The 25,286-nt window shown below is 41.4% G+C and overlaps 1 protein-coding gene across 1 annotated transcript in view; it reads right to left on the bottom strand.

The window, feature by feature from the left end:
• CUBN (cubilin) overlaps positions 1-25,286 on the bottom strand; it is a 149,698-nt gene that overhangs the window by 78,824 nt on the left and 45,588 nt on the right. Inside the window, exons 28-29 of the mRNA XM_074897979.1 lie at positions 13,005-13,164; positions 3,275-3,456 (exon numbers count right to left, since the gene is read on the bottom strand). Of these exons, the coding sequence (XP_074754080.1) occupies positions 3,275-3,456; positions 13,005-13,164 (342 nt within the window). The remainder of the gene's footprint in view (positions 1-3,274; positions 3,457-13,004; positions 13,165-25,286) is intronic.

Here is a 25,286-nt window from a genome sequence, read left to right as displayed (position 1 = left end):
CTCTTTCATTGTGTCCAGAATGATGCCTTCTATTTCTATGAAACATTCCTAGAAAACATCTTTAAGAACAGTTTAAAATTTGCTTCTGGATATTTGTAAAAGGAATAGGACCTGACAGGGAAGAGAGGAAGACAGAATGCAACAGTGTCATAAAAGAAACAGGGAGGAGGAGGATTAAAGGAGAATATGTCAAACACTTGATCATGCAGAAGCCATGGGGAGAACTTGAGGATTTCACACACAAAATTTTTACATAACAATTATTGCACAGTCTTGGTGAAACACATGGCAAGGACTGGGATCCTGACGTGGAAGGGACAGCTTGTTTAGGAGGCATTGTCAAAGGAAAGGCAAGGGAGACAGTTGTTGCATTTTATGAGAACAAATATGCTTCAGAAAAATGTGCAAGAAAGAAATATTCAAGAAACTATAGTATAAAAATGAAGTTAGCAGCAAAGGTGCTGTGATAGGAAAGATCTCTTAGAATTTTCCTACAAATCTCTGCCAGATTGAAGGGGTGAGGGTATTTCTAAGCAAATGATAAATGCATCCAGATGAGAGTGTTTTGTGATTACTGAGGAATTTTTATTACAAGGTAATATATTTTGGGAAAGCAACAGAAAAGAACACAATTCACTGCAACATTCTAAAGTCAGCTTCTTATTTCAGAGTAGAGAGGGTTAACAGGACAGGGAGGGACAGGAGGGTGCAGAGCTACTTTAGTACTGATTTTGACTTCCTATTAAAACTGGAAAGTTACTTGGCTTGAAAGAAAACAGGAAGCGGTAGAACTCACTAATCAGAGATAAGGAAAAAGTGAAATCAGGAGAATAACTAAGAGAAAAAGCAGACTTCAAAACCCAAAGAACTGGTAGACAGGATACTCTTGGTGAGATAATGTGAGTGAAAAAAGTCTGGAATCTTAGTGATCACTGAAACACACTGTCTCAAAGGAACACTAGGAACCTCTTTTTTTCTAACACCTTTCAAAATTTTGTATGTGGTTTTCAGCCTGGATACACATAGACAACTACAGGAAAGAAGATGACAAGATAGAGCAGCCCCGGAAAATGGTTAACCATGTTCTTTTTTTTCCCCCACTAAATCTGAGTCATCATTTCTTCTGTGTAGAGTAAATCAATCATGTTGTGAATGTGTAATTTTATAACAAAAACAAGTAAATATGTACGTGGCAAGGTACATAAAGCTCCACCAAATGCCTGCAGTTTGGCAGGGGAAGCTGTTTGCTGTCAGGCAGAACCTTTGATCTTGCACTAAGACAACCAATTTTTCCCAATAAATTGATTTATGTTAGGTTATCTGTTGGCAGATCAGACAGGTGTTGGGAACCAGATGAGCCAAGGTCAGGAGATGAGTAACTCAGAGACATATCAATTCTGAGGGCAAGAAAGCAGAGAAGTTCAAATAGCAAGGTGGGCATCTGTGCTGATAAATGAGTAAGGTTGGAAAGAAGTAAAGCATAGTAACTAAGTTTGAAATGGTAAAGAAAGAAAACCCAAAACCTAAGGTGAATACCTTGCTCAGGGACACAGAGCAGCAAACTGTAGGATCCTCTTAAACAACTAGTTTAAGCAATTTGTGGCTGGCAACCCACTGAGTGGTTTTACACCAGCATCCCCACTAGTCAAAAAATTGTCAAGCAAATGGTTGTCAGCCATCTATACTCTTACTGGATCATGATAGCTCCTGGCTGACCACCTGCACATGTAGGCATTGTCCTTGCACTATTCAAGAAATGGTCAACCACAGCAGACTTAGATCCTGTAGCTGTTTAATGGATTCCTCCAGGCAACAGAGGCATAACTGAACCTGACAGGCAGATTAGCTTCAATCTAGTCATTTTAGGCACAAACAACAATGAAACTGCAATACAACAGACTTCATCAATACCCAAACCAACCAACACAGGTCACTTACTCAAAGGGACTGGTGTCAGCAATGTGATATACAGTCATACTTGCCCATGCTACTGATGGAGAATTCATGGAACAACTTCCTTACATCCAGATCCTACAAAAGTCCCATAGTTAATGGAATACTCAAAGCACAGTGTCCATTTGGTCAAGGCTGCCACTTCATTGCTAAACTAGGGAAGCCTGTTTCAGAGCTAGAAAGCTAGAGTTAAGTTATACATCTCTTCTACTCATACAAATGCTTAGTGATCATCTATCTGGAAACTGTATATTTAGGACTTCTTTGGGATGTGGGTTAAGTCTTCCAGGAATGTGGGTGGTCAGTGTGCACTAAGAGGCTGGAGAAATCAAAGCTACAAAGGTGAGAACAGGCAGCAGTAAGTGTGTGTAGATGCTGGGCAGAAAGCTGTCTAGCTGTATGCCAGTCACACATCACATTACCCAGGGGAAGAGGAAAAGAAAGGCCCCAGTGGAATGGTACCAGATCTCTTCATTAATCTTTTGGTTTCATTACAAAAACATTCAAACGTCACCCATGTATTAAGATCAAAAGACCCAACAACTGTACCTCCATTAGTGATCTCAAATGTCTCTAGTGAGAGAGATCTAGAAAGTCTGCACTTCTAAAGAACTTCTTCCTGAAATTATTTCCTATCCCTTCTTCCCGTACCAGAAGTCTAGTCAAATCTGTTAGCTGGGATTGGTCACCTGGCTGCTTCCCAACATGAGCACAATGATGTTGTCTATAACAGGACCATCCAGTCTTAGGGGTCTCTTAAATAGATCATTAAACCCTTAGAGAAGTCCCTTTTCTCCTTGTTCCAGCACCCTAAACTGACTAGGACACTGTATCTTTTATTCTTTTTTTCTGAATACAAAGATTCTTCATAGTTTTCAGCAGTCAGGGCTATGAACCTCCCTACTTCCTTGGAAGGTCCTACATAAGGTCCCACCTTAGTTATCCACACAGTAATCCATTATCTTCCTTTACATCAAGAAATTTTATCTCCATGGTACAGTACCCTACACTTAGTTCTTTGTAAAAGGTGGACTTTTTAAGACTGAGTTTTTCAAAGCAGCTTTGTCTCTTGTTAGGAAGTGTATAGTACCTAGCATCCTTATTGGTTAAGGCAGACAGACTCCAAAGGCCTAAAAGCAAAAAACAGTAAGTGCATTTTGGCTTCTGTGACAATGTCTACAGAACATAACTGTAATCACAGCAAAAATAAGAAATTGCAGTAGAATTGTTTGTTTTGCTCCTGCAGTTCTTGCGATTATCTGCTCCAGATAGAAAAGCACCTAACTGGTGTATTTTTGAGGAGTAAATTTGATGGTCTTACCTCCAAAACATCGTAGTTGCAGTTTGGGTGATACTCAGTGTCGAAATCCTGAATGGTAAGTTGGATGCTGCTACCAGGTGCTGTGTGAATGTACCAGACGCATTCCCTATTGCTTGGGTATCTGTTGGGGTAGCCAGGGCTGTGAAATGAACCAGAAGGGCCAGAGAGTTCTCCTCCACAACCTGACAACACAGCAAAGCAGCCCATCAGTAAGGGGCTCTGGAAAAAAATCACTGACAACTCTGCAACAAGGAGAAGCATTAGCACTCATTTCATGCACAAATGTGTATACTGGGCTTGAGGGTCTGCTCTATCACAGGGAACTGAGGTCTAGCAGGGAAGGGAAACTCAGGAACAGCACACTGGACCTGCTGGTACTGCCTGTTCAGTAAGCACTTCACCTCCTGTTTTGGCATGTTTCTCACCATACTTCAGCATCTGCTTTGACAGCTGAAAAAACTGAGACACAGAGCAAAAAAAGTGACATTTTTTTATATTGGCCTCTAATTTTGGTCAGTTCTAGAAAGCTGAATCAGATCCATCCTGAGCTGTTACTCAACTAATACACAAACTAAATTATCATGGGGAGGGCTTCCTATTGTTGTAAAAATGGCATTTCCCACTGCTTTAGAAATCATAAAATTAAAGACAATGCAATTTCCCTCAGGCCACTGAGCATGATTACAAGCTGCCAAGTCACAGTGGATAAACTGGCTTTCTGACATTTGGTGGGTTTAATATTCTTTCCTATTGAATTGTAAATGTGCAATTGTAAGACATGTTTGAAAAGTTATGTCTTTTCAGATAAGAAATTATTGTCCTAACCTTATTCCCCAGCCCCCTGGGTGATTAAACTCTTGCATATTATGAGCTAGATTTAAACAAAAGAAAAAAAGATGCAAAACAATGGATCAAATGCAGGCCCTGGTTTGACAGCACAAAGCAACTGGACACCTGAAACTGCAATTTTATCATTGTTTTATGGAGATGTGGCAACTGTTGCACTCGCTTCCTTTTGTTGCATTCCCAGAAGACACTCTCCCTGACTCAGTCCCAGGGTGCAGATGTCAGCAGGGTGGGAAGGCACCACAGCCCTTCACAGTGTTAGGGTAGATTTAGATCAGCTACATCCATGATGTAAACCTCACCTTTAGAGATGCCAGTAGGGTGGTCATATACCTGTCACATGCAGAAAGCAAGGAAATTGTGCGTTTGATCTGATTTTACATGTATGTCACTCTGCCTTACAGAGGCATTTTTTTCCTCTTCACATTACAAGCCCTCGGGTGCTTCATTTAGGCACTAGCTAATCTTTTGCTTATACAGCTTTTACCCGGTCACTCGAGCTCTGTAAGTAAAGCCCACACTCCATCAGTCTCTTTGGCTTTATTTCCAGAGGGAAGGTTCTGGAAAAAAAAGCGCCCCAAAATACTTTATAAAACCATCTAACAAACCATAAACACTATATTCCCAGAGGCAAATACTGTGGTATGTCAGAAGTTCTAAATAGCATCTGTATGAGAACTTTTAGTTATAGGAGATGTTTTATAACATAAACCAAATAAACTAATCTCCTGACCTGCTCAACTAATCCACACAGATGTGTAAAACTCCCCTAATCTCTATTAAATCTATGCATAATTTGCAATTTGAACAAGGTATCTTTGGCTGTTGTGCTGTTTAACACTTTTTTTTTTCCTTCAGGAAGCTATAAATCAAGATCTTCAATTAAATGCAAATACTTTCCTCAACACCTTCTGTGACAAACTTTTGGTTATTGAAGGGTGGCTGCTAAACTTAGAAGCTTTAGCCATCACCTCCACCATGGGGTCTTTCATCTCCTCACTGAAAACTTGAGTATGGCTCTACCACAGTTGGCTCTAGGACTTCACGGACTGCAAAAATAAAGATCTGTGAGAGGAAAGAGCAGCAGGTCTGAAAGGGAGCAAAGACATAAGAAGCCATTTTGAACTAAAAAAGAGCCACGTAAATGTAGATGTGAGGAAGACTTCAGCCATGCCAGCAACATAACAGATGTCTCAGTTCATCACCCAGTACTCACCAGAAAAGCACCTTTTAAACACTAGAATTCCCACAACTGGACAATAAATAGCTATAGCCCAGGGAAGCCTTTACATAGCTGAGGTTGACCTCACAGGTGAATTGGTACGAGCTAAATTCTTCTCCTTTTTGCCCCACCTTGCTGCACAGGATGCTCCATAACCCTGAAGAAGTTTGCCCTGCAGCCACAAAGCTACACAGTCAAGCTACCAGATGTCTCAATCGAGGAGTAAAAGAAACTTTTAAGTGTATTTGAAACCAATCCTGCTTCAGTCCCTCTGGAGAGGGAAACAGAAAAAGGTAGTACACTTACTTCCTGAGGCCTGCCAAAACCGATGGGTGAATGTTAAGCCCCTGAAACTTTGACATCCACGAACATTTCTCCAGAGAGCTAGAGGAAGAAAGCTTCAGTGTACTCCACCACCCCATTCTTTTTTCCCAGTGCCATCAGAAAAGGGCCTAATTTTCCCCAAAAGAAACCTTGTTGAGTTTTCACAGCTGGAGGAAAAGAAAGTGTCGGCAGGGGGGCAGCCTTACAGCTGAATTTGCAGGGTGAGCGAGTCTGTCTCTCTTTTCCCTCAGCAGCAGGAATGACACGGCCGCTGAGGACAGACTTCAGGACGGGAAAGCCGCCTCGCTAGCTTGGGAAACAGAAAGATTTCTCAACAAACAGACTTGATGGCTCGGCTCCTGAGGGGGTGGGAACGGGGAGGCAGGGGAGTTTCAGCAGGCAAGAACAAAGCCAACTGCTATTTATCTCAGTCTGAAGAAAGCTGGGAACATTTTAAAACTAAACAGGCAGTTATGACTCAGCTTCTCCTACTAAGAGTTTCCTGATAGCCACAAAGACATGTTTTTTATTTAAACCCGAAATGGCTCAGATGAGTGGAAAGGCTGTGTGCTGTGCTTTAAGGCAGTCTTTTATGCAACCCTTGCAGGTAGCATTCAGATTACTCACGCTCCCCCTCCAGAGTGGTTTATATTTTCTCTGAGCTCAATCGATATTCTCTGGATGAGGTATGTGAAGTACATGAATAAGAACGTCAAACTGTTGTTAATGTGCCATTTCTCTTTTTCCAACTACAAATGTTCCCAGAAAAGGCTTTTTGTTAAAAGAGAAGGGATTCTTCTTAAGTGCTCCAGTAAAATGGAGGTAAAGTTTAGATCTCTGCGATTCACTTCTTATAATGAATAAGCTGAACTCATGTTGCCAATCATTTATTAACTGTTTGGAAACAGATCGGAAATTGCTTGAGTTTATGCCTAAGTATTCACTGACTAATAGCTGAAAAAAGGACTCACTGATCTTTGCAAATATGTGGACTTCACACCTGAACTATTTTGAGTAACCTGAATATGCAGGCAGAAACCACCATATCAGAGCAGAAACGTAATTTCCAAACTCTGGTCAGATGGCAGAAAGTCTATATACTATGTTTCTGCTCTTATATGGATGAGGTAAGAATCAGTTCTGTTGTGCTTTTTTGAAAAGATAGATGCTAGATGATTTTAAGAAAATATTTACAGAAACACTTAAGAGATTAAAACAAATGTTCCTGCCTTTAAACTCACTTGCTACATATATGGAATACAAAAATAAGAAAAATCAAATAATGATAGAAAAACTTTTTTAAATGCTTACAAATTTTGTATGTGAAAGGTTTGCCCAATCTTAGAATTAAAAAAAAAAAAAAAAAAAAAAATTGTCCAGGAATACTGTTTCAAAAGGAGAAGTAAACTTCGATTCACCAATTTTGCAGCTTATATTTCAGTTCCTGGAACATTAAGGGTCCTTACTATTCACGAACTCTTTCTCTTGAATATTTTAAAAAGGTGAATTTACACTTTGATCCCTGATTCATTCAGTGTCTTCCCCGTTTTCATTAGCCACAAAATTCTTGTAGCATTATCTCTTTCTTTGATTGGATCACAGATAGAAGCCATCAAGGAAAACTAAACTGCAAGTGTTTTTCATATTATTTGTGCATTACGTATGAAGACAGATTCCCTGCCTTAAGATGCTTATACTAGGCTTTGAAATCTGTCTTGACAGATACTTAAAATAATCAGAAAAGATACCACACAAATTACAGTCATATGAATGGTGTTCAGGCTGAAGATGTAGATGAAGATGCACATTTATATGTGAATATATGTATGGGTTTGCATTTAAAAGGAAAATTTCAGTAGAAATAGCAGTCCTGGTTTTTTGAAGTGTGCATTTGTATGTACCATACTCTTTTCCTATTTTTTGAGCAAGCTAAAATATACATTTTAATTTAACCAGGAATGTAATTTCATACAGAAGTAGCCTGCCTACTTTATTAAGATATCAAAATAGGAAGTGTTTAAATGATGATGTAATCATCTCAGCTAATCAAACTTCTTCCATCTCTGGCATCACCATTAAATTAATACAAACCTTCTCCCAATGTTTACATTTGTCTGCAAACATCAGATTACAGTTTGCTTCTATTCAAATAAATGGAATTTGTGTTGTTTATGGCAACAAAGTCAAAAAGATTTGGTCTTTAGGGGTAAACAAAAATGCGGAAGCAAAACCTATAAAGTGCTGCATGACTTCAGCTCTCACTGAAATAATAGCGAATAATCTGAAACTATTTTGTTCCTAGTGAAACATCTTTAAAAACTTTTTCTCAGCACAGAAATGCACAGTCATGCTCTATGTGGACAGATACACAGACAGCTGCGCTGTGGAAAAGCTTCTTCCAACTGAACTGCATATGGCATATGCTCAGTTTGTGTTGACCTCCTTGCAGTCATTTTGGAAACTTCAGCCCTGCAGTCAAACTGAGAAGAAAAAGGGAGGGGAGATACTCTCCTAATAGTGTAAAAGTCCCGGAATTCCCTTGAAAAATGCTTAAAACAACTACCTAACCTGGTGTTAGTTGCTAGGAAATCAGACAACAAATAGAAAACTCAGGAAACACAGATTTGGTGTCATTGCTTTCCTCTGGCTAAAATCAAAGTAGTCATCAAAGATTGTGCAAGGAATGATTTACAGATCTTTTCATATTACTGCCTATCTGGTTAGCAGATGGTGCTCATTAACCAAAGAAGAATCCCTATTCTCATAAATAATTATAGCTGAATAGAGAAATAGTAATCTGTGGAAACCTCTATTATTTGAAATGTTTTCAGATTTTTTCACGGATATGTTTTAGCCACATGCTAGAAAAATCCCTTCCACAAAGTTTAAAGTGAACTGGCACTGTTCCTGTAAAATCAGAGTTAGGGAAAAGAAAGGATTCAGAGTTGTTCCATTTGTTGTGTTCATGGTGAAATATTTCAGTAAACATTAACTGACTAGCTGCAAGGAGCACGTAGTATGAACATTTGCCTGTACTACACTAATACTTGCATGAAGTATAACTTGGATTTGATTCTGAAATCTTTTTCTCTCTTGAGTAGGTTTAGTTCATAGAATATTATTCAATGGAGCAAGTGGAATAATTTTTGTGATGAGAGTTTACGCAAGAGAGTAAAAATTCAAGCGAGAAAGTGTTGTGGGTTTTTTTTTCTTTCTGATTTGTTAATCACTTCTGTAGCTTTGATTATTATTGTTTCATCAGGCTCCTGAATTTTGCTATTTTCTTCAACATGTTCTAATCTGAAATCAGTAAGATGGATAATAAATAAAGATAGACTACTAGGACCCAGAGACATAAGGGCAAATTTAGCCATTTAAACAGAAGCTGAATCCTCCAAGATATTGAACGGCCATAATTCCCCTATCAGCTGCCAGTGTTCAGTGTTAAAATAGATATTTTCTAGCTTTCAGACATTGATTGAACTGTTCAGCAACAAGCATTAAAGAATGTTTTGGCCCTTAATCTTATATATTGGGGGGGGAGGCCCAGTTTGCTGAAGAAACAGAAATTAATTAATCCTTAACTCTCATAGGTAACATGTCTGTTTTTAATAGCCAGACTGCAATACAAAAAGCCAGCTCTGAACATGGTAGCACCAACTCAAAACAACTGCTCAAGACTTCAAAAGATCAGACCCTGTGCATCCTTAATGTGACAGAAAGACACTGGAAAGGAGTAGTCATTATTGAAAACTGAATAAATGGTCATTTGTCAAAGGCTGCACAAGAAATCAACAACAGAGATATGACTCAGGTTTAGGAAATCTGGGCCTCAGCTCCCTCATTGACCTGCAATGCAATATTCTCTCCAGCACTGCTAATGGATGCCTGGCAAATGTCTGCAGTGAATAGCTTCTGCATCCTAATCTAATCTCTGTTGCTGTTATGCTTCCCTCACCTGACACATACACAGAAAATCCCGGTCTTTAGCTGTTGTATGCCTTTTAATAATTTTCATTTTCTGAAAATACAGACCTGGACTAATGAAAATCTCTCTTCTCATGAACCAGGTGGCTTTCTCCACATGCTGTCCATCAGTCATTTCTTAGGTAAATCCAAGAGAAAGGAGATGATGATGAAGGAAAAAAGCAATACAATACTTTGGGGCTACATAATTCTTTTCTCAATAGTGTGCTTTGCTTCTTTTTAAAGGGGGAATTAATGTCTTACAGAAAACAGAATAGTGGGCTCAAATTTTGACTATGCTGAGAACAGCCAATTGAATTTATAAGCTCTACTGACAATCAAGCAGCCAAATGAGTAAGCTTCCAATGAAATGCAGAGATATATAGATATCTATATATATCTATATATATATATAGATATATATATAAAGCAGTCAGCTCTTACATGCACAGTGTTTAATAAGGTAAGTGATGGGTCTAGGAAATATGTATTCTCATATAGTGACAGTTGTCACTGGTGTAATTTTGCACTGAGAGACCTTTACCCTTTTGGCCTCCTGATTTTTTTTTAGGAAAGAAATTCAGTTGGCATGCCATCTTTGCAATATCCAGACTGTTACCAAGAGTTTGATTTTTCTCCAATATGCCCCAAAATATATTTGCCTGTATTAAGCTTCCTAATAAACAGCAGAAGTGGAATGAGCACCTTGCATATTTGAACTTTCCTCTCGTGAATAATCCTCCGGAGGCCTTGGCTGCAGAAGAAAACGTTAGTGATTTAGCCAAATCAATTCTATGACCAGCCTCAGTGAAAGCCCCTTAGATGAACAGTGTTATTTCAGAACCACAACCACTTTTAATTCTTTGCACTACAGCTTTCCATCCAGGTTAAAATTATATCAAACACTTTTAAGCATAAATGACAGCACTCTCCTAAGATCAGTTACTAATTCTGTCTTTGGGAAAGCCTGAAGACTGGGCTTCCTTCAGCAACCCAGATCAGCAAGTCAGGAACTGAAAAGCAGTGGCTCAGAAACTGGAAAGTTCAAATGCAAATGTTGCAAATCAAAACACTTCAGATTTCTGTCATATATGGCAGGAGGGGCTCCTTATGTCAGTTTATCGATGAGGTAAGCTTTTGGCTTTTTGTGATCCTCATAACTGTGAGCAAAGCTTCTGGAACAGTGTCTGAAGTGAACTATATCAGGCACATGGTGGCAAACATAAGTGCTGCTCTCTTTTATCACCAAAGCATGTGAATATCCTTGATATATATCTTACAGATGCTTCTCAACTGCCAGTTAAGGAGCACATGGACAGCCTGAGAAATAGTTCACAGCAGCTTGAACTGTAGAGCACATATGTCAGTTGAGCAGAAGTAAAAGCTCTTCTCTCAGGAATATATATAGCCTTGTTATTTTCTTGTCAGGTGCGATGCTACCAGATCCAGGTTTAGATTCTCTTAGGGATTTGCCGTCAGGGAAGAGGGGACCTGAATGCTTCACTCTGAAATACCCAACTCAAAGGCTGTATCTCCTGATGAGTTCCCCTAGATGAAGAGACTTTCCCCAATGAGCTTTTTTGTGCATTTGAAAGATTTTCAGAAGAAAGAAGCAAATATAGCACCGAAACCACAGAAACACATTTAATTTTATCCAGTCTAGGGCAACAGTATAGGCCTAGACAACACAGCCACCAAGGGTAAGATGAATACCCATATTTGTGCATGACACCAATCAAGAAAAAAGGAAGTGCCTGCAGTGAACAAAAAGACAACTGTGGTCAGTTCTGGAAGAACTTGCACTCATATTACAGGCTGTCAGGAGTTGCAGCTGTGACGTTCAGAGCCAGCAATGACATTCCCTAGGAGCCAGCCCTATCTGAACCCACAGATCCTGCTCTGCTGCTTAGACACAGACCCACATTAGCAGTCTGGGCCCTGTGCAGCTTTAGGCTGCAGTTTAGTGTCCAGGAGTTAACAGAGGGGCAGTGCTGTCTGACAGAGAAGTGAATGTGTCAGTGTAGAAAAGGAGTGCAGGGGGGTGGCAGAGGGCTAGAGAGTCCGGGAAATGTTTAGAGAGGGACGTGGAAGGAAAGCTCAAGAGGGCTTACCGTGCAGGCAGATTCTAGAAAGCTTTGAGAGCTTTAGAAAAGCAAGTTAACCCAGCACCATGGCTACTGTATGGAGCTGATGTCATCTGGCTATGCACAAAAGCCTCCACTTTTTCTTCTTTTGTGCAGTCCCAGAATGACATCACCTCGAAGCAGAAGAACGTACCTTTGTGCTGCAGCACTTCCCCTGCTGGCTCCTGCCACACATCTCACTCCTCCTGCATATGTCCCTCCTTTGCCCAGAAATGCTCCTTGACCTCTGCTGAATGCAAAATACCACTGTCTAGTCGACGAGAGCCCTCTGGGAGCCTGCAAACGCTAGCAGTCTGTGCTAGCGCAGAGGAGCTCCTATTCAAACAATGTATAGCATGCCATACACCTCAGCAACCCACAGTGGGGCCTCTGCAGCCGATTTCAGCTGCTTTACAATGCTGTCAAAGCTGAATGGTGTGAACTGATTAGGCAGACAGGGCAACTGTGGCAATTTAATTATTTTCAAGGTTGGATCCTCTTTGATGGGATGTACAACGGCACACGATTTAATCTTGTTACAGTCTAATATTGCTGTTAAGTAAGCAGAGTGAAAAAGTCGCATTTGTAGCCTCACTTAATGAAGAAACTGCAAACATAGTTTGCATAGTTTGCAGCTGTACAGTCATTACCAGATGTGTTCGTAATTGGTGTACATGCTTGCTTATTTAATAAGGCCTGTGACTGTCTTCGTGACATGCAAGAACGAGAGAAAAAACACCCAGAGCACAAACTGGCCAATGTTTTGTCATGCAGAGAAGGTGGGCAGGGGGCAGCTGGAACTGAATGTGATACCCAAGAAAACAGGCACCACTAAATAAAACTAGAGAGAAGCCTGCATAGAAAACACAAGTCTATAGGAATTAGGAAAACTGAGGGCTGAGTGTTTCCCTTTAGAAAGACCAAGTCACCCATAGTTTCCCTGTAATAGCATATATCTTCTGTTCAGTACAGAAATTCTCCAGATGCTCCTCATCCCTGTTCATTCTCCTGCAAATTAAAGTGTATTTCACTAACAGTTCTCAGTCTCTGATCAGACGATCTTTGAAGGTGTGCATGTGAAGAAACATCCACTGGGAAAGTATTTCAAGACTTGTGAAGAAATGCAACATTTTTAGAGCTATAATGGGTTATTTCTATTTAGCTGACATAGGTGGCATAAGCTAGGACTCCATTACACACACAGGGAAGAAGGTAACATACCTTCCCAGAGGAAACCTGGCTAACTTACCATTAACATGCCACAGCATCTGGAATCCACTTCGAGTGTTCAGTCCATCAGAATAAAACACCACATGAAGGCTGGTCCCTGTAGTGCTCCCTGCCAGTGGAAGAGACTGTCCACAGAAAGTGCCTATCAGGTTGGATTGTTCATCAGGCCCATCATAGAGCTGAAATGAAACAAAAAATATCCCAATGAGTAAAAAGCAGCTCTCCAAGTCTTAATGTTTTGTACAGGATGCCAAAGAAAAAGCAGTGCGTCTTCTCGTACTAGCCACCTTTGCACAGCAATATAAGCTCTGGGGAGCATGGAAAGATTTAGATGAAATGATGAGCAAATATAGCTGCAATATGCCTTTAAACCTGGCTGCACACTGTGTACAGTAGGAAGGTTTTGCTGTTTCTGTTTTGGTATGTATTGGGGGTTGCTGGGGAAGAAGATAAAGGGCAAATGGCAATGAACTGAAATAGAAAGAAAAAGGGGATGTCATGGGTCTGATTTAACCATGCATCTAACATGCTCACTGCCTCCAAACCCCTTGGTGACAACTCTGTTTACATCTTTATTTCTTTAAGTCTGCACTCAGGTGATCTCAGGACTGACGGAGCTTGTGATGGACAAAACCAAGCAGTCAGCATCATCAGGGCCTCTGAAGTAGTGAGGACAAACTGAAAACCAAAAGCAAAGTAAATCCTCAAAAACCACAAGACAAACTTCACATGTGTTTGTTTACTGTTTCATGATCTTATGCTAGTGTCCTCCGTTGGAGAAGTGGACTGAGCCATGCTTTCTGAAGTTTTGTACTTAAAACACTTTATATTTGATCTCCTAATAATTTTCTACGTGATTGTATTTTGACAATCAGTGTGTTGGCAGATGTAGCCAGACTGAGAATCTTTCTGTTCCCCAAACACGGACGAGAAACCCTCCATCCCATTCTTAAAACACCACCACAAAAAAAAAAAAAAAAAAAAAAAAAAAAGCCAAGGAAATATTCCTGTATTTAAATCTTGACATCTGAAGTTAGTCATATACTACATTTAGATGAAAACACTTAATACATGTTTTGATGGGGAGGTAGTGGATACTTAAAACTTCTTAGCTTCTTTACATTAGTTGTCTCCAAACAGGTTTAAAGGGCCTTTCAATTCTAGTTTTGTGACTTTTTTCAAATCCAGTAAATCACACTGAACCTGCATTTATGTTCCTCACCCAATCCCAATGCTCAGTGTAATTTTCAGGGATGAAGAATAATTTTTGCAAAGCTGGTAAAAATGAGACATTTTGGCTAAATTGCCTTTGACTTATGATATCAGATTGCCAGTTGTTGCCAAATTAGAAGTCACTTTCTTATTTCTACTTTTGTTACTATGATTCTTAAAGTTTAGAAAAACAGCAACCCTTGTGCTTTTTTATCACTTTGCCACAGTTCATCTGATTTTCTATCTCACCGAGCACATCTTCCTAACACAACCCAACAAATTACTGGCACAGAAACCATGTCTGAACATTCATTGTGAATTTTTGGCATGCTTCCTTTCAGAATTTCAACAAAAACTTTTCTCTGTTCTGAAGCCATCACCGTAAAGTTCTCTCCATGCAAAGAATCAAATCTATGATCTGTAGAAAAATAGCCAAGGTTTATTTATTTTTGCTCTCCATTCAAATCTCTTTTCCAAATATCTCTGATTCCACTAAGAATTCTCCTACATTCAACACCCACAGTATGGAAGTATGATATTACAGCAAATATAGATTTACCATGCTAGCTACTAATTTTTGCACACATTTTCTAGCAGACTTACATCTGGGAATAAGTAATTAAATCCTCAGCTTTTCTGTTCAAGATGTTGGTCTTGCAGAACCTTCAGAAATCTTGTTGATTTAAGACATAGTAGGGGCCAAGAAATCTATTCAAATAGTTTCAAATCCTCAAGCAGACAGTCTAGTTTGAATGTCTTTTTTAATAAAAAATAAATTGGATGTCGTTCAGCCAGAAGTTAGGGGCAAATTGCAGGAATAATTCTACGGTAATATTCCATGGTTTATTTTACGGCTGGTTTTGGTTTTCAATCCTCTAATACAATTATGGCTCAGAGCATGAGAAGTGTATTGGAGTCTGATAACTATCACTCTGGTATGATTTCTCTAGGTGAAATCAGGAAAGCTTTAAAGTTTCTAATTGCAGACTCATTGCTGGTAGTTCTTGCAAAGCTTTGATCAGACGTGTCTGATAAATAGATATGAAATTTTCATAAATATTAGATGTTAAGAAGTTGAACATCCATTTGTATTCTTTCCAAATGTAAAGCTTGAAGGACTGCCTGACAGACAGATGAGCTGCCCATCATTACAATTATAACCTTCCTCCAAGCTAGGCTGAGAGCTTTACAAATTCTTTTATGGCTTAAGTTCAGCAAAATGAAATAAAGTCAGACCCAATTAGATTTTTTAATAGTACTACTTCCTTTGACAGCTTTATGGTATATACTACTCATATTTCTGTGGCTTCAAGCCATGGAAATCTTACACCAAAAAAATATGAATGGTGAAGAGTGAATCAATGTGGAGATCATGAATCTGTGCTCTGAATAGAAGCAAAAACTGTGTTAAAATACATATTCAATGATTAGCCATTAGCTTTAGTGATTACAAATGAAAAACCATTCTAAAGAACTATGGACTAAATCATACCCAGAAACTTTCAAATCCAAACAGAAAAACAACCTTAATGAGTCTCCTGCAATTTTGATTCATGCAGGGAGTGTTATTTTTAATCTAAGGCAACAAATGTCACATTTCTATGTAATTTCCCCTGAAAACAGTCGTTCAGTTTTTCAAGACACAAAGAATGGTTACTATGGCAATCCCTTCATGCCGTGCTGCCCCGTGGGTCCGGGTTCAGAGCAGAGTTTCACAGGAAATTCGAGTGCCTGGCCAGCTGTAACTCATTGAGAGAGGCAGAACCACAACTGCTAGAATTACAGTGGGGTTTTTCAAGCTGTCTTTCATTTCTAAATGAAGAGAACAGCTGTGTGTTTTCACAGGGCATTTTGAACTTCTCAAACCACGTTTTGCTCTGACACAAATATGGGCAAGTGAAACTGAAGCTGAAGGAAGATCTCATGAGCCACAATTTCTCTTCTGATCTCGGAGATAGTGTTTCTTGCCTAAGGGCCTGCTTTGTCAGCTGTGCTACCCTAAACTGCTGCAAATCGAGGGAAGCTTCTTCCCCAGGCTATATGAGGCAAGGTACGCCCTTGGACTATACATGACAATGGAATTTTGGGGCAATTTATTTAGCCACTCTGGTACTGTACTGACTGTAGGAACCAGGGATTGGGCTGCCTCCCAACTATTGGAATAAAACCCTTGCTCCATTTCTGTATAGATATTTGTTTCATAATTTATTTATTTGTCCAGAACTCTTAGCCTCCATCAGCAAATCCAAGGGCTTTGTAATGATTTTGGCACAAAGTCCAACAGGCAAAATAAGCAGCTGCACCACATGTTCAGATCCCTAGTCTCCCCTCTTTAACCAAAGCAATTCCCCAGCAGCACCCAGAGCGCTCCATTCCATCAGCCTGCACCCTAGCACCAGGCCCGGGCGGGGATGCAGTACGTTGAGATGAAGTCCTAGGCATGGGCTCAATTACTGTTATGAGAAACTCCTTATCAAGCTGCCTAGAAGCAAGTGTATAGGCTGACACAAGTACAAAGGGGAGGTACTTAGCTCTCTAAGGGATGAATCAAGCTGTAGGACTGCCCTTCAGCAAACTGGCAGCTGAAAACCACCTGCTGCACACTGGGGCTGGGATGGCAGGGCTAGCCAAGGCTGAAGGAAGGGTTCGGCTTGGGTAGCTCTTCCAAGAGAGGAATCATGGTCATCAGTGTTACATTTTCACTTTTCTGACTCTTCAGCCTGGAAATATGTCACTGATGCTCTGGAGGCCACAACTGTTCACCTCTCTTTGGAGGAGCAAAGCAAAGCAACATGACCTGTGTCACAGAGAAGCTCATTGCCAGAACTGGAGCAACGGCTCAAGGACTGAGCTGACTGGAAAATGGAATTTCTGCTGCATGGAAAGAAATAAAGATCTCAAACAAATGGGAGGAAAGAAACTTTGAACGTGTTCCATTTGGGCATACTCAAAGCAGCGACATTTTTCTAGCTGAGTGCCTTGTCAAGCTTATTCCTTCTTGCAAAGTGAGACTGGCAGGAGCCTTCGCAGACAGGTAGCAGGACTCCATCTGTTCAGTCTTCCTGGCAGAAAACTGATTTTTTTATTAGGGCAAAATTTCAGTTTTCTTTTGGAGAACTTTATTTCTGTGAAAAGGCACATTTTTTCATCAGGAAAATCATTATAAAGGAAAACCCCCAGCCTAACCTATCCTTAGTTAGGCATAACACAGAGTCTCAATCCAGAGATGATGGAGTCTTCAAAGATGAACTTTCAGTTTCATATGAAGGGAAAATCCATCCTATGAATACTGATAGTTCTCATTTTATTGTACTGTAAATAATTCTATTAGCAGATGTCATTAATTCATTATATCATTATATAATTGTCTCACTTTGAGTCTTGAAACAAACTGTTTGCAGTCCAAAGGGGTGGCAGCCCCTTTTCACGGGCACCAGCAGCAGCAGCACTGGGCTGTATTTACAGAACTCAGGAAAGGAGGTTACACCTTGGATCAGATCAGCATAGCTGTGAGTGTCCCACCCATTGCTGGAGCCTCTAGGACATCCTCAAAGAGCTATTCTGACACACACAAGTATCCCTTTCCTCTTAGAAGTGGGAAACCTGATATGGGATTGTTGTGACGGATCTAAACATTAGAGGCAGTGATTACAGGTATCTGAGCAGCTCTTCCTGAACGAATCAGTTTTTGGAAAGGAAATTTTCACAGCATCTCAACAAATATGTTACCAGAAAAGAAAAAATGAAGCAAAACCCAGACAATACAATCAAAATCCAAGTAACAGAATGCACTCCAAAGTGAGATCACCATTAATTGTTAAAGCAAGAATTAACACAGATAAAACTAATCCAAACACATTTCCTTCTAGAACTAGAATAAAAGCTTAAGAACCTGCAGGTCTGTCAGCCAGACAAAAAAACCCCAAACTAAAGTTCTAGGATGTGGCACACTGCGCTAGCTTAGCACCACAGCGACATAGTTTTCATAGAAACAAAGGCAGCTTAAGACTTTGAGTGACTTACTGTGTGGAGCCTTGTTATTTCTGCACAAACCAGAGAACAAAATAAGGTTATGTTTGTGCTTGCATGATGAGAAGTGTTTGCAATTGCCACTAGAAAAAAGCCCTCCTTAAGAACTCATTCTAATTAGGATTAGTTATATATGTTTATGCCCTAGGTGACCTTTGATAAAACACCTTGCTCTGACCACTGTAGGCAACTTTCTTGATTCCACACAATAGCACAGCTTCACTAATTAATTTTATTCCATAGTACAATGGAGTTTGACATTGTGCATCACTAGACATATAGGCACACTGGTTAATCTCACTGGGATTTATCTAACATATGGAAATGTATAAATGTCTAGTTTTTTAATAGTAGGAGTTGAGTATCTGAGTCTATGTTTTGTCTTGTAACCTGAGCATGAAATACTCAAAGCCCTTTGAAAGTTTCAAGCAAATTTAAATTCCACATTGGATGGCAGTGATATTTTTTTAAAATAATTTTTCATCTCTTACATTACCACTTACTACCTTCTCAAAGAAAATAAGGATTTATAACTGCAGGCATATTTGATCATTCCTGTCTTTCTAGGAAATATATATTTCTGCAAATGATATAAAAATATTAGTCTTCTTTAGACAGGCTCTGGATTTATTATAAGAATGTAAGAAATGCAGGGCATGTCTCTGAATGAAATTTTAAAATTGTTTTGGATACAGGAGTAGGAAACAAATGCTGTTTAAGAAAGCAGTGCCTAGGAGACATTCACCTAGTCAGTCAACCCCAAGATGTGCACTCAAAACCTTATTTGTTCAGCATGATAATTTAGATCCCCAGGCCTGTATTAGGAGAGCACCTCCACCTAATCACTATGCTGTCTAGATAGAAAAAGTCTCAGCCACCTGCAATGGGGCATTCGGGAGCCTCACCCATGCACATTGGATGGAGCAGGCTGAGCTGAAAGCAAGGCAGTCCAGTGCAGGAGTGCGTCCGAAAAGCCCCCCTTTCTGCTAACCACTGTGGGTGCTTTGACCTCAAATCACGGCTCCATTGCCCAGAGCAAACCCAAGCTGCCCCCATGTCCTGTTTCTGACCCACTGCCTCTCCCTGAGGTACTGGCAGAGGTTTGCTGTCAAGGCCAGCATCCAAATGGGTCCCTGAAGTGTCTTTTCTGCCTTTGCTGACCATGAGGCTGCTTGGGGAGCCACACCCTTGTGGCAGTGGGATCACATGCGCCCAGTCACAAGGCTGTGGCTATTTTGGTAGAGGGCCTGCTTTCCTCAACTCCTCAGAAACTGAGGTGGTTCCTCTGCAGCAAGAATCCACTCGTGGTGAAGGGAGCAGGACCGCTTTTGAGCTTGGGACAATAACATTTCCAAAGTTACTCTTCAGCTGAAAGCTGCCACTGTGGGAAAAGCTCCTTGCAAAGAGACAGGGCTGTGCCTAGGGACACAGCAATTGGGGAGGGGAGGGGAGGGGGGGGGCGTGGATGAAGAAGGAGCACCTGTTCTGAAAAGCCTAGGGGGGTCCGAGCAGTTTTCAGTGCTGCTGACTTGCGTGCAGAGCTGAGTGCTGTTCCTCCCACGTGCTTTGCCCTCCCAGATGAACTGAACTGCCAGTGTGAGCAACTATCAAGAGTCCAGACAGGGCAGGATCCTCTCTGGGAATCCCCCCATTTGAGAAATATGCATCATGAATAACTATGGCAACTAAAGACAGCTGCAGCTTGGTCTCAGCAAATGAAGAGAGAAAAGGGAAATATACCTGCTTCTTAGGCTTTCAGAAAAGCAAAACTGCCTGTTTATGGGAACAATGAGGAGGGGAGAGAGAAGACCTTCCTCAAAGTCCAGTGTGGTTTCCTCTTGAGTTTTCGGGGGACTTGCCTTTAATGAGGGGAAGCCTTGGCCAATTCAGATGGGGTTTCTCCAGCTGCCATGTAATTTTGTATTGTGATGCCTGCTGAGTGGGATAAGCCACTTCTTTGCACAGACAGTCTCACAGATGCTGGCCAGGCTTTCCAGCAAAATTTGGAATACAGAAGAACGAGGAGAGAAGAATCCAGCTGCAACTAGATGAGTCTCAAATGCTCTTTCCCCAACAAGGGGCATGCACACTACCATCATACAGTGGTATTTCACAGTCACTTCATTGTACAGTGCTTTTTCGTGAAGGTACAGCAAAGTCACATTGCTCTGAGCTGGCAGGGTGTGGAAAACGCTGAGTCCATGAAGGTCTGACTCATTTTGTGTGTCCAAGAGCAAAGTTTGTGCTGGATTCACTCGTGTTTCTTGTCATCTGAGGTTTCTGTAGGCACCATGCAATCCTTTCACCACTGACTAATTTAGCTGTCTTGAGGGGTGAGGGGGTTTGTGTGCATTTGTACATCTGCTTCTAAGTAACCTTTCAAACAGAAAAGCCAAAGTGTACTTTGATTCTGGTAATGCAGGCAATTGGGAAAACAAAAATCTGAGCCCTGAGCCAGTCTTGTCTAGGGCAGGCAGCTTGTTGGCCTGATACTATACTTCTGAGTATCCAGATCTCACGATGGAAATCAGTGCAAGGGCTAAGATTTCCTTGTATACCAATGGTGAGGCCTGCCACAGAAACCCAAGGAGAATTGTCGCTTTTATCCTTACGGTCTTACACTGAGGGACTTTTTGTGGAGGCCCATAAACCCCTGCAGGAATTCAGGGATGGGCTGGCATGCTGCCAGCTTGCATGGTAATAAGTTAATGGATACCACTGCAGTCTGGCCAGCAGGCTGTAACTTGATGTCTGTGTCTAGAACCTGGATGGGTATATTTAATATATCATCTGCTTCCCCAGGGTGATGTACTACCAGTGACATTTTATAAATCAATGCATGGCCATAAGCAAAGCCATTCTCTGTGCGTGGAGAATTTCTGCAGCACTTAAAAAGGCACACTCATAAATAAATGTAATAATGTTAATCTCCTAATAGGGTTTAAGCATATTTACTAATTACAAGTACAGAAGGGAGTAAAACTAGAAACAGGGTAAGCTTTCTTTTTTTCTCTATAATAAGCTAATAAAAAAAAGAGGATGACCAGCTGAGTGCAAGCAACAATTATCTAATACAGTATTCCCAGATGGAGCAAAAGGATATTATGGCACATCCCTGGAATGCTACTGTGGTTTAAAAAAGAAAAAAAAAAAAAAAAAAGGACATATCCTGTTACCACCAGAAGGAAATGAAACAGTTTTCAGAAGCAGATGCCATATTAATTACTGTACTCATTTGATAATATTCCACGTATAAGGGTGCAATAGTATTTTAACCGCTCTGAGCCTAATTGCTGAAAGAGTCTGGACTGCTTAAGTGCACTGGCAGTAAGCAATCAAGGAGGTGCTTTATTCCAAAGAGGAACTCTGTTCTGCCCTGCAGCAGAAGGAAGGCTACTGTTGTTATCAGGCCCTAAGTTCTTTTGCATTAAGCCAATGAAAATTCCATCCTTGCTGCTAGACTAACATGCTGCACAAACCAAAGGGGTCAGAATCAAACAGAGATATCTGAAACTTGTCTTGCTTTGTGACACAGTTTTACTATCTGCTTGTCAGACTGGTTGCATCTTGCAAAAGGCTAGGCAAGGTCTTCCCTGTACCTATTAAAAGCAGATGGTAAACAGACTGGACTTCAAGGGATGATTGTACTTTCTGAGCAGAAGAACATAGAGGGAAATTGTCACTGAAGGACTGAAAGATAAGTGTTTTTCAAATTGTATTTTTCTGGGATAAGAAAGGAGTAAATTTCAGTCCTACTGCAAGACTTTGATCTTCAGGACAGTAACATGACATTCTCCTTACTTATAAAATAGCTTTGCTTCTTCTGTGGGCATCATGTTCCGTCATACTAAACAAGAAGGTAATTCATCATTAAAGATGGGAAGTTAAATATATGCTTGTTCAGCTAATAACCTGGTGAATGTAGAGGAAGGAATGACATTTCTATGTCACTGTCTGCAATATTTCACTGGCTACAGCCTGATGACTCCTCTAGAAAAACTGTTAGGTTATTAAGCCAAGCCACAGCATGCAGTATAATTTAAAGACCATCCAATCTAATTACAGTTAATGCAGCACCACTAGGAAACAGTCTGCGATTTGGTATGCCTTGTACCATATTATTGCCACTTCTATACATGTCTTTATCAGAAGCAATTCATCTCATATCCAAAATGTCACACATCATGTGAGCATTACTATCAATAAGCTAACATCCTCTGACAGGCCATGGAACACTGCACACTGCTCATTTCTTGAGAAAGTGCTCAAATGAGATTCGTGCTAAAGACTGACATTATAAAAAAACTGCAGTTTTGCCTCCCTCACACAGTGCTCCTTCTCAATTTCTGGGACCTACACACAGAGGCAGAAAATTTCCACCAAGTCAGAAGAACATGGCTTTTTCTTTTCTACCTGACACAGATATAAAGTTGTACATACTGAAGTGGTCAGGCCCTGCCCAGGCCAGACCAAGTGACCAAGTCAGAGTCACTCAAGGTTCCCTGCAGAGGAGGAATGCCGCTCACCATGAGTAACACCAGCCAGCTGCTGCAAACGGCAGTCTGGCTCACAAGAAGCATCCCATGATCAAAGGAGAAAAGGAAATAGGTAATGCAATACATGGCTGACTTCTCATGGTACGTCTGTGACTGCATTTCAGTCTGGGACAGCCATGCTTTGTACTTGCACTTACTTGTACTCATTGGATATCTGACTATCTTTTTCCTTGTCTGGTATTTGAAACAGTTATTTGTTCTAAGTGATGATAATATCTTTGGTAGCTGTCAAGCACTAGGAATATCTCTAGGTAGAAACTTTTGGTTTTGTCATTATTCTACATATTTAATTTCTGACTCATATATAGACTAAGCCAGGGAGCAAATAGCAAATTAATATATTCCATGTATATCAGACTGGATTAATCACAAGGCAAAATGTTCCTGTATACTACATGTGCGTTTGGGTCAGAAGTGTAAGCCCTAATTAAACATGAAGGTGAAAAAGAGGCCTTTTCCTGTATGGAGACTGGGACAAAAACTATAGTGTCTAGTGGGACAGGTCCAGCAGTACTCAGGAACATAGTTTGCCCAGTATAGCTGTCCCCACCCCACCTAGAATTGTGGTTTTCTCCTTCAGAATTCAGAAAGATTTCAAAAGAATCAGAGCCCAAGTTTGAGAAATTAGCAATGTCATGAAAATACGTCCACATGCATTGAATCTGTTTCTCGCACTGACTTTTAAAAGCAGCTCTGCTACTCTCTCTCTCTTCTTTTTTTTTTTTTTTCAACTGCCACTTCTTGACTGTACTCTGCTCAGGCAGGTCAACTCTCTGCCCTAACACCTCTACATTTAATCTTGTCCTCCTCCATCACCTATTACTTCCACAGAATCACAGAATTGTCTAGGTTGGAAAAGACCTTGAAGATCATCCAGTCCAACCATTAACCTCACACTGACAGTTCCCAACTACACCAGATCCCTCAGCGCTGTGTTAACCCAACTCTTAAACATCTCCAGGGATGGGGACTCCACCACCTCCCTGGGCAGCCCATTCCAATGCCTAACAACCCGTTCTGTAAAGAAATGCTTCCTAATATCCAGTCTAAACCTTCCCTGGTGCAACTTGAGGCCATTCCCTCTTGTCCTATCACTTATTACTTGGTTAAAGAGGCTCATCCCCAGCTCTCTGCACCCTCCTTTCAGGTAGCTGTAGAGGGCGATGAGGTCTCCCCTCAGCCTCCTCTTCTCCAGACTAAACACCCCCAGTTCCCTCAGCCGCTCCCCGTACGACCCGTGCTCCAGACCCTGCACCAGCTTCGTTGCCCTTCTCTGGACACGCTCGAGTCATTCAATGTCCTTTTTGTAGTGAGGGGCCCAAAACTGAACACAGGAATCAAGGGGCGGCCTCACCAGTGCCGAGTACAGGGGTAAGATCCCTTCCCTGTCCCTGCTGGCCACGCTATTGCTGACACAAGCCAGGATGCCATTGGCCTTCTTGGCCCCCTGGGCACACTGCTGGCTCCTGTTCAGCCGGCTGTCAATCAACACCCCCAGGTCCCTCTCTGACTGGCAGCTCTCCAGCCACTCCTCCCCAAGCCTGTAGCGCTGCTGGGGGTTGTTGTGGCCCAAGGGCAGCCCCCGGCATTTGGCCTTATGGAAACTCCTCCCGTTGGCCTCAGCCCATGGCTCCAGCCTGTCCAGGTCTCTCTGCAGAGCCTCCCTACCCTCGAGCAGATCAACACTCCCACCCAACTGGGTGTCATCTGCAAACTTACTGAGGGTGCACTCAATCCCCTCGTCTAGATCATCAATAAAGATGTTAAACAGGAGTGGCCCCAAAACCGAGCCCTGGGGGACACCACTCGTGACCGGCCGCCAACTGGATTTAACTCCGTTCACCACAACTCTCTGGGCCTGGTCGTCCAGCCAGATTTTTACCCAGCAAAGCGTGTGCCCATCCAAGCCATGAGCAGCCACTTTCTCCAGGTGAATGCTGTGGGAAACGGTGTCAAAGACCTTGCTAAAGTCAAGGTAAACAATGTCCACAGCCTTTCCCTCATCCAATAAGCAGGTCGCCCTGTTGTAGAAGGAGATCAGGTTTGTCAGGCAGGACCTGCCTTTCATAAACCCACGCTGACTGCGCCTGAGCATCTGGTTGTCCATCATATGACTTTTAATGGCACTCAAGATGACCTGCTCCATGACCTTCCCTGGCAGGTCAGACTGACAGGTCTATAGTTTCCCAGATTCTCCTTTCTTCATTTCTTGTAGATGGGTGTCACATTTGCCACCCTCCAGTCCAATGGGACTTCCCCAGTTAGCCATGATTTCAGGTAAATAATGGAAAGGGCCTTGGCAAGCACATCTGCCAACTTTCCTTTACTCCCTCTACGACCACATCTGTGATCATCACCTAATCTAATCTAACAGCTAACTCTTCTCCTTCCCATCCCCAGCCTCCCAGCAAGTAGCAGCAAATATTGTCACTAAACCTGCTAGCTTCTAGCTGCCATGGAGCACCAGGCTGCTACTGTCAGGGCTGCCATGGAGCTAAAAATAC

This window comes from Athene noctua, chromosome 2, assembly GCF_965140245.1.
Source record: "Athene noctua chromosome 2, bAthNoc1.hap1.1, whole genome shotgun sequence".
In the NCBI taxonomy this organism is placed as follows: domain Eukaryota; kingdom Metazoa; phylum Chordata; class Aves; order Strigiformes; family Strigidae; genus Athene; species Athene noctua.
This window is presented reverse-complemented; position numbering and strand designations above follow the sequence as displayed.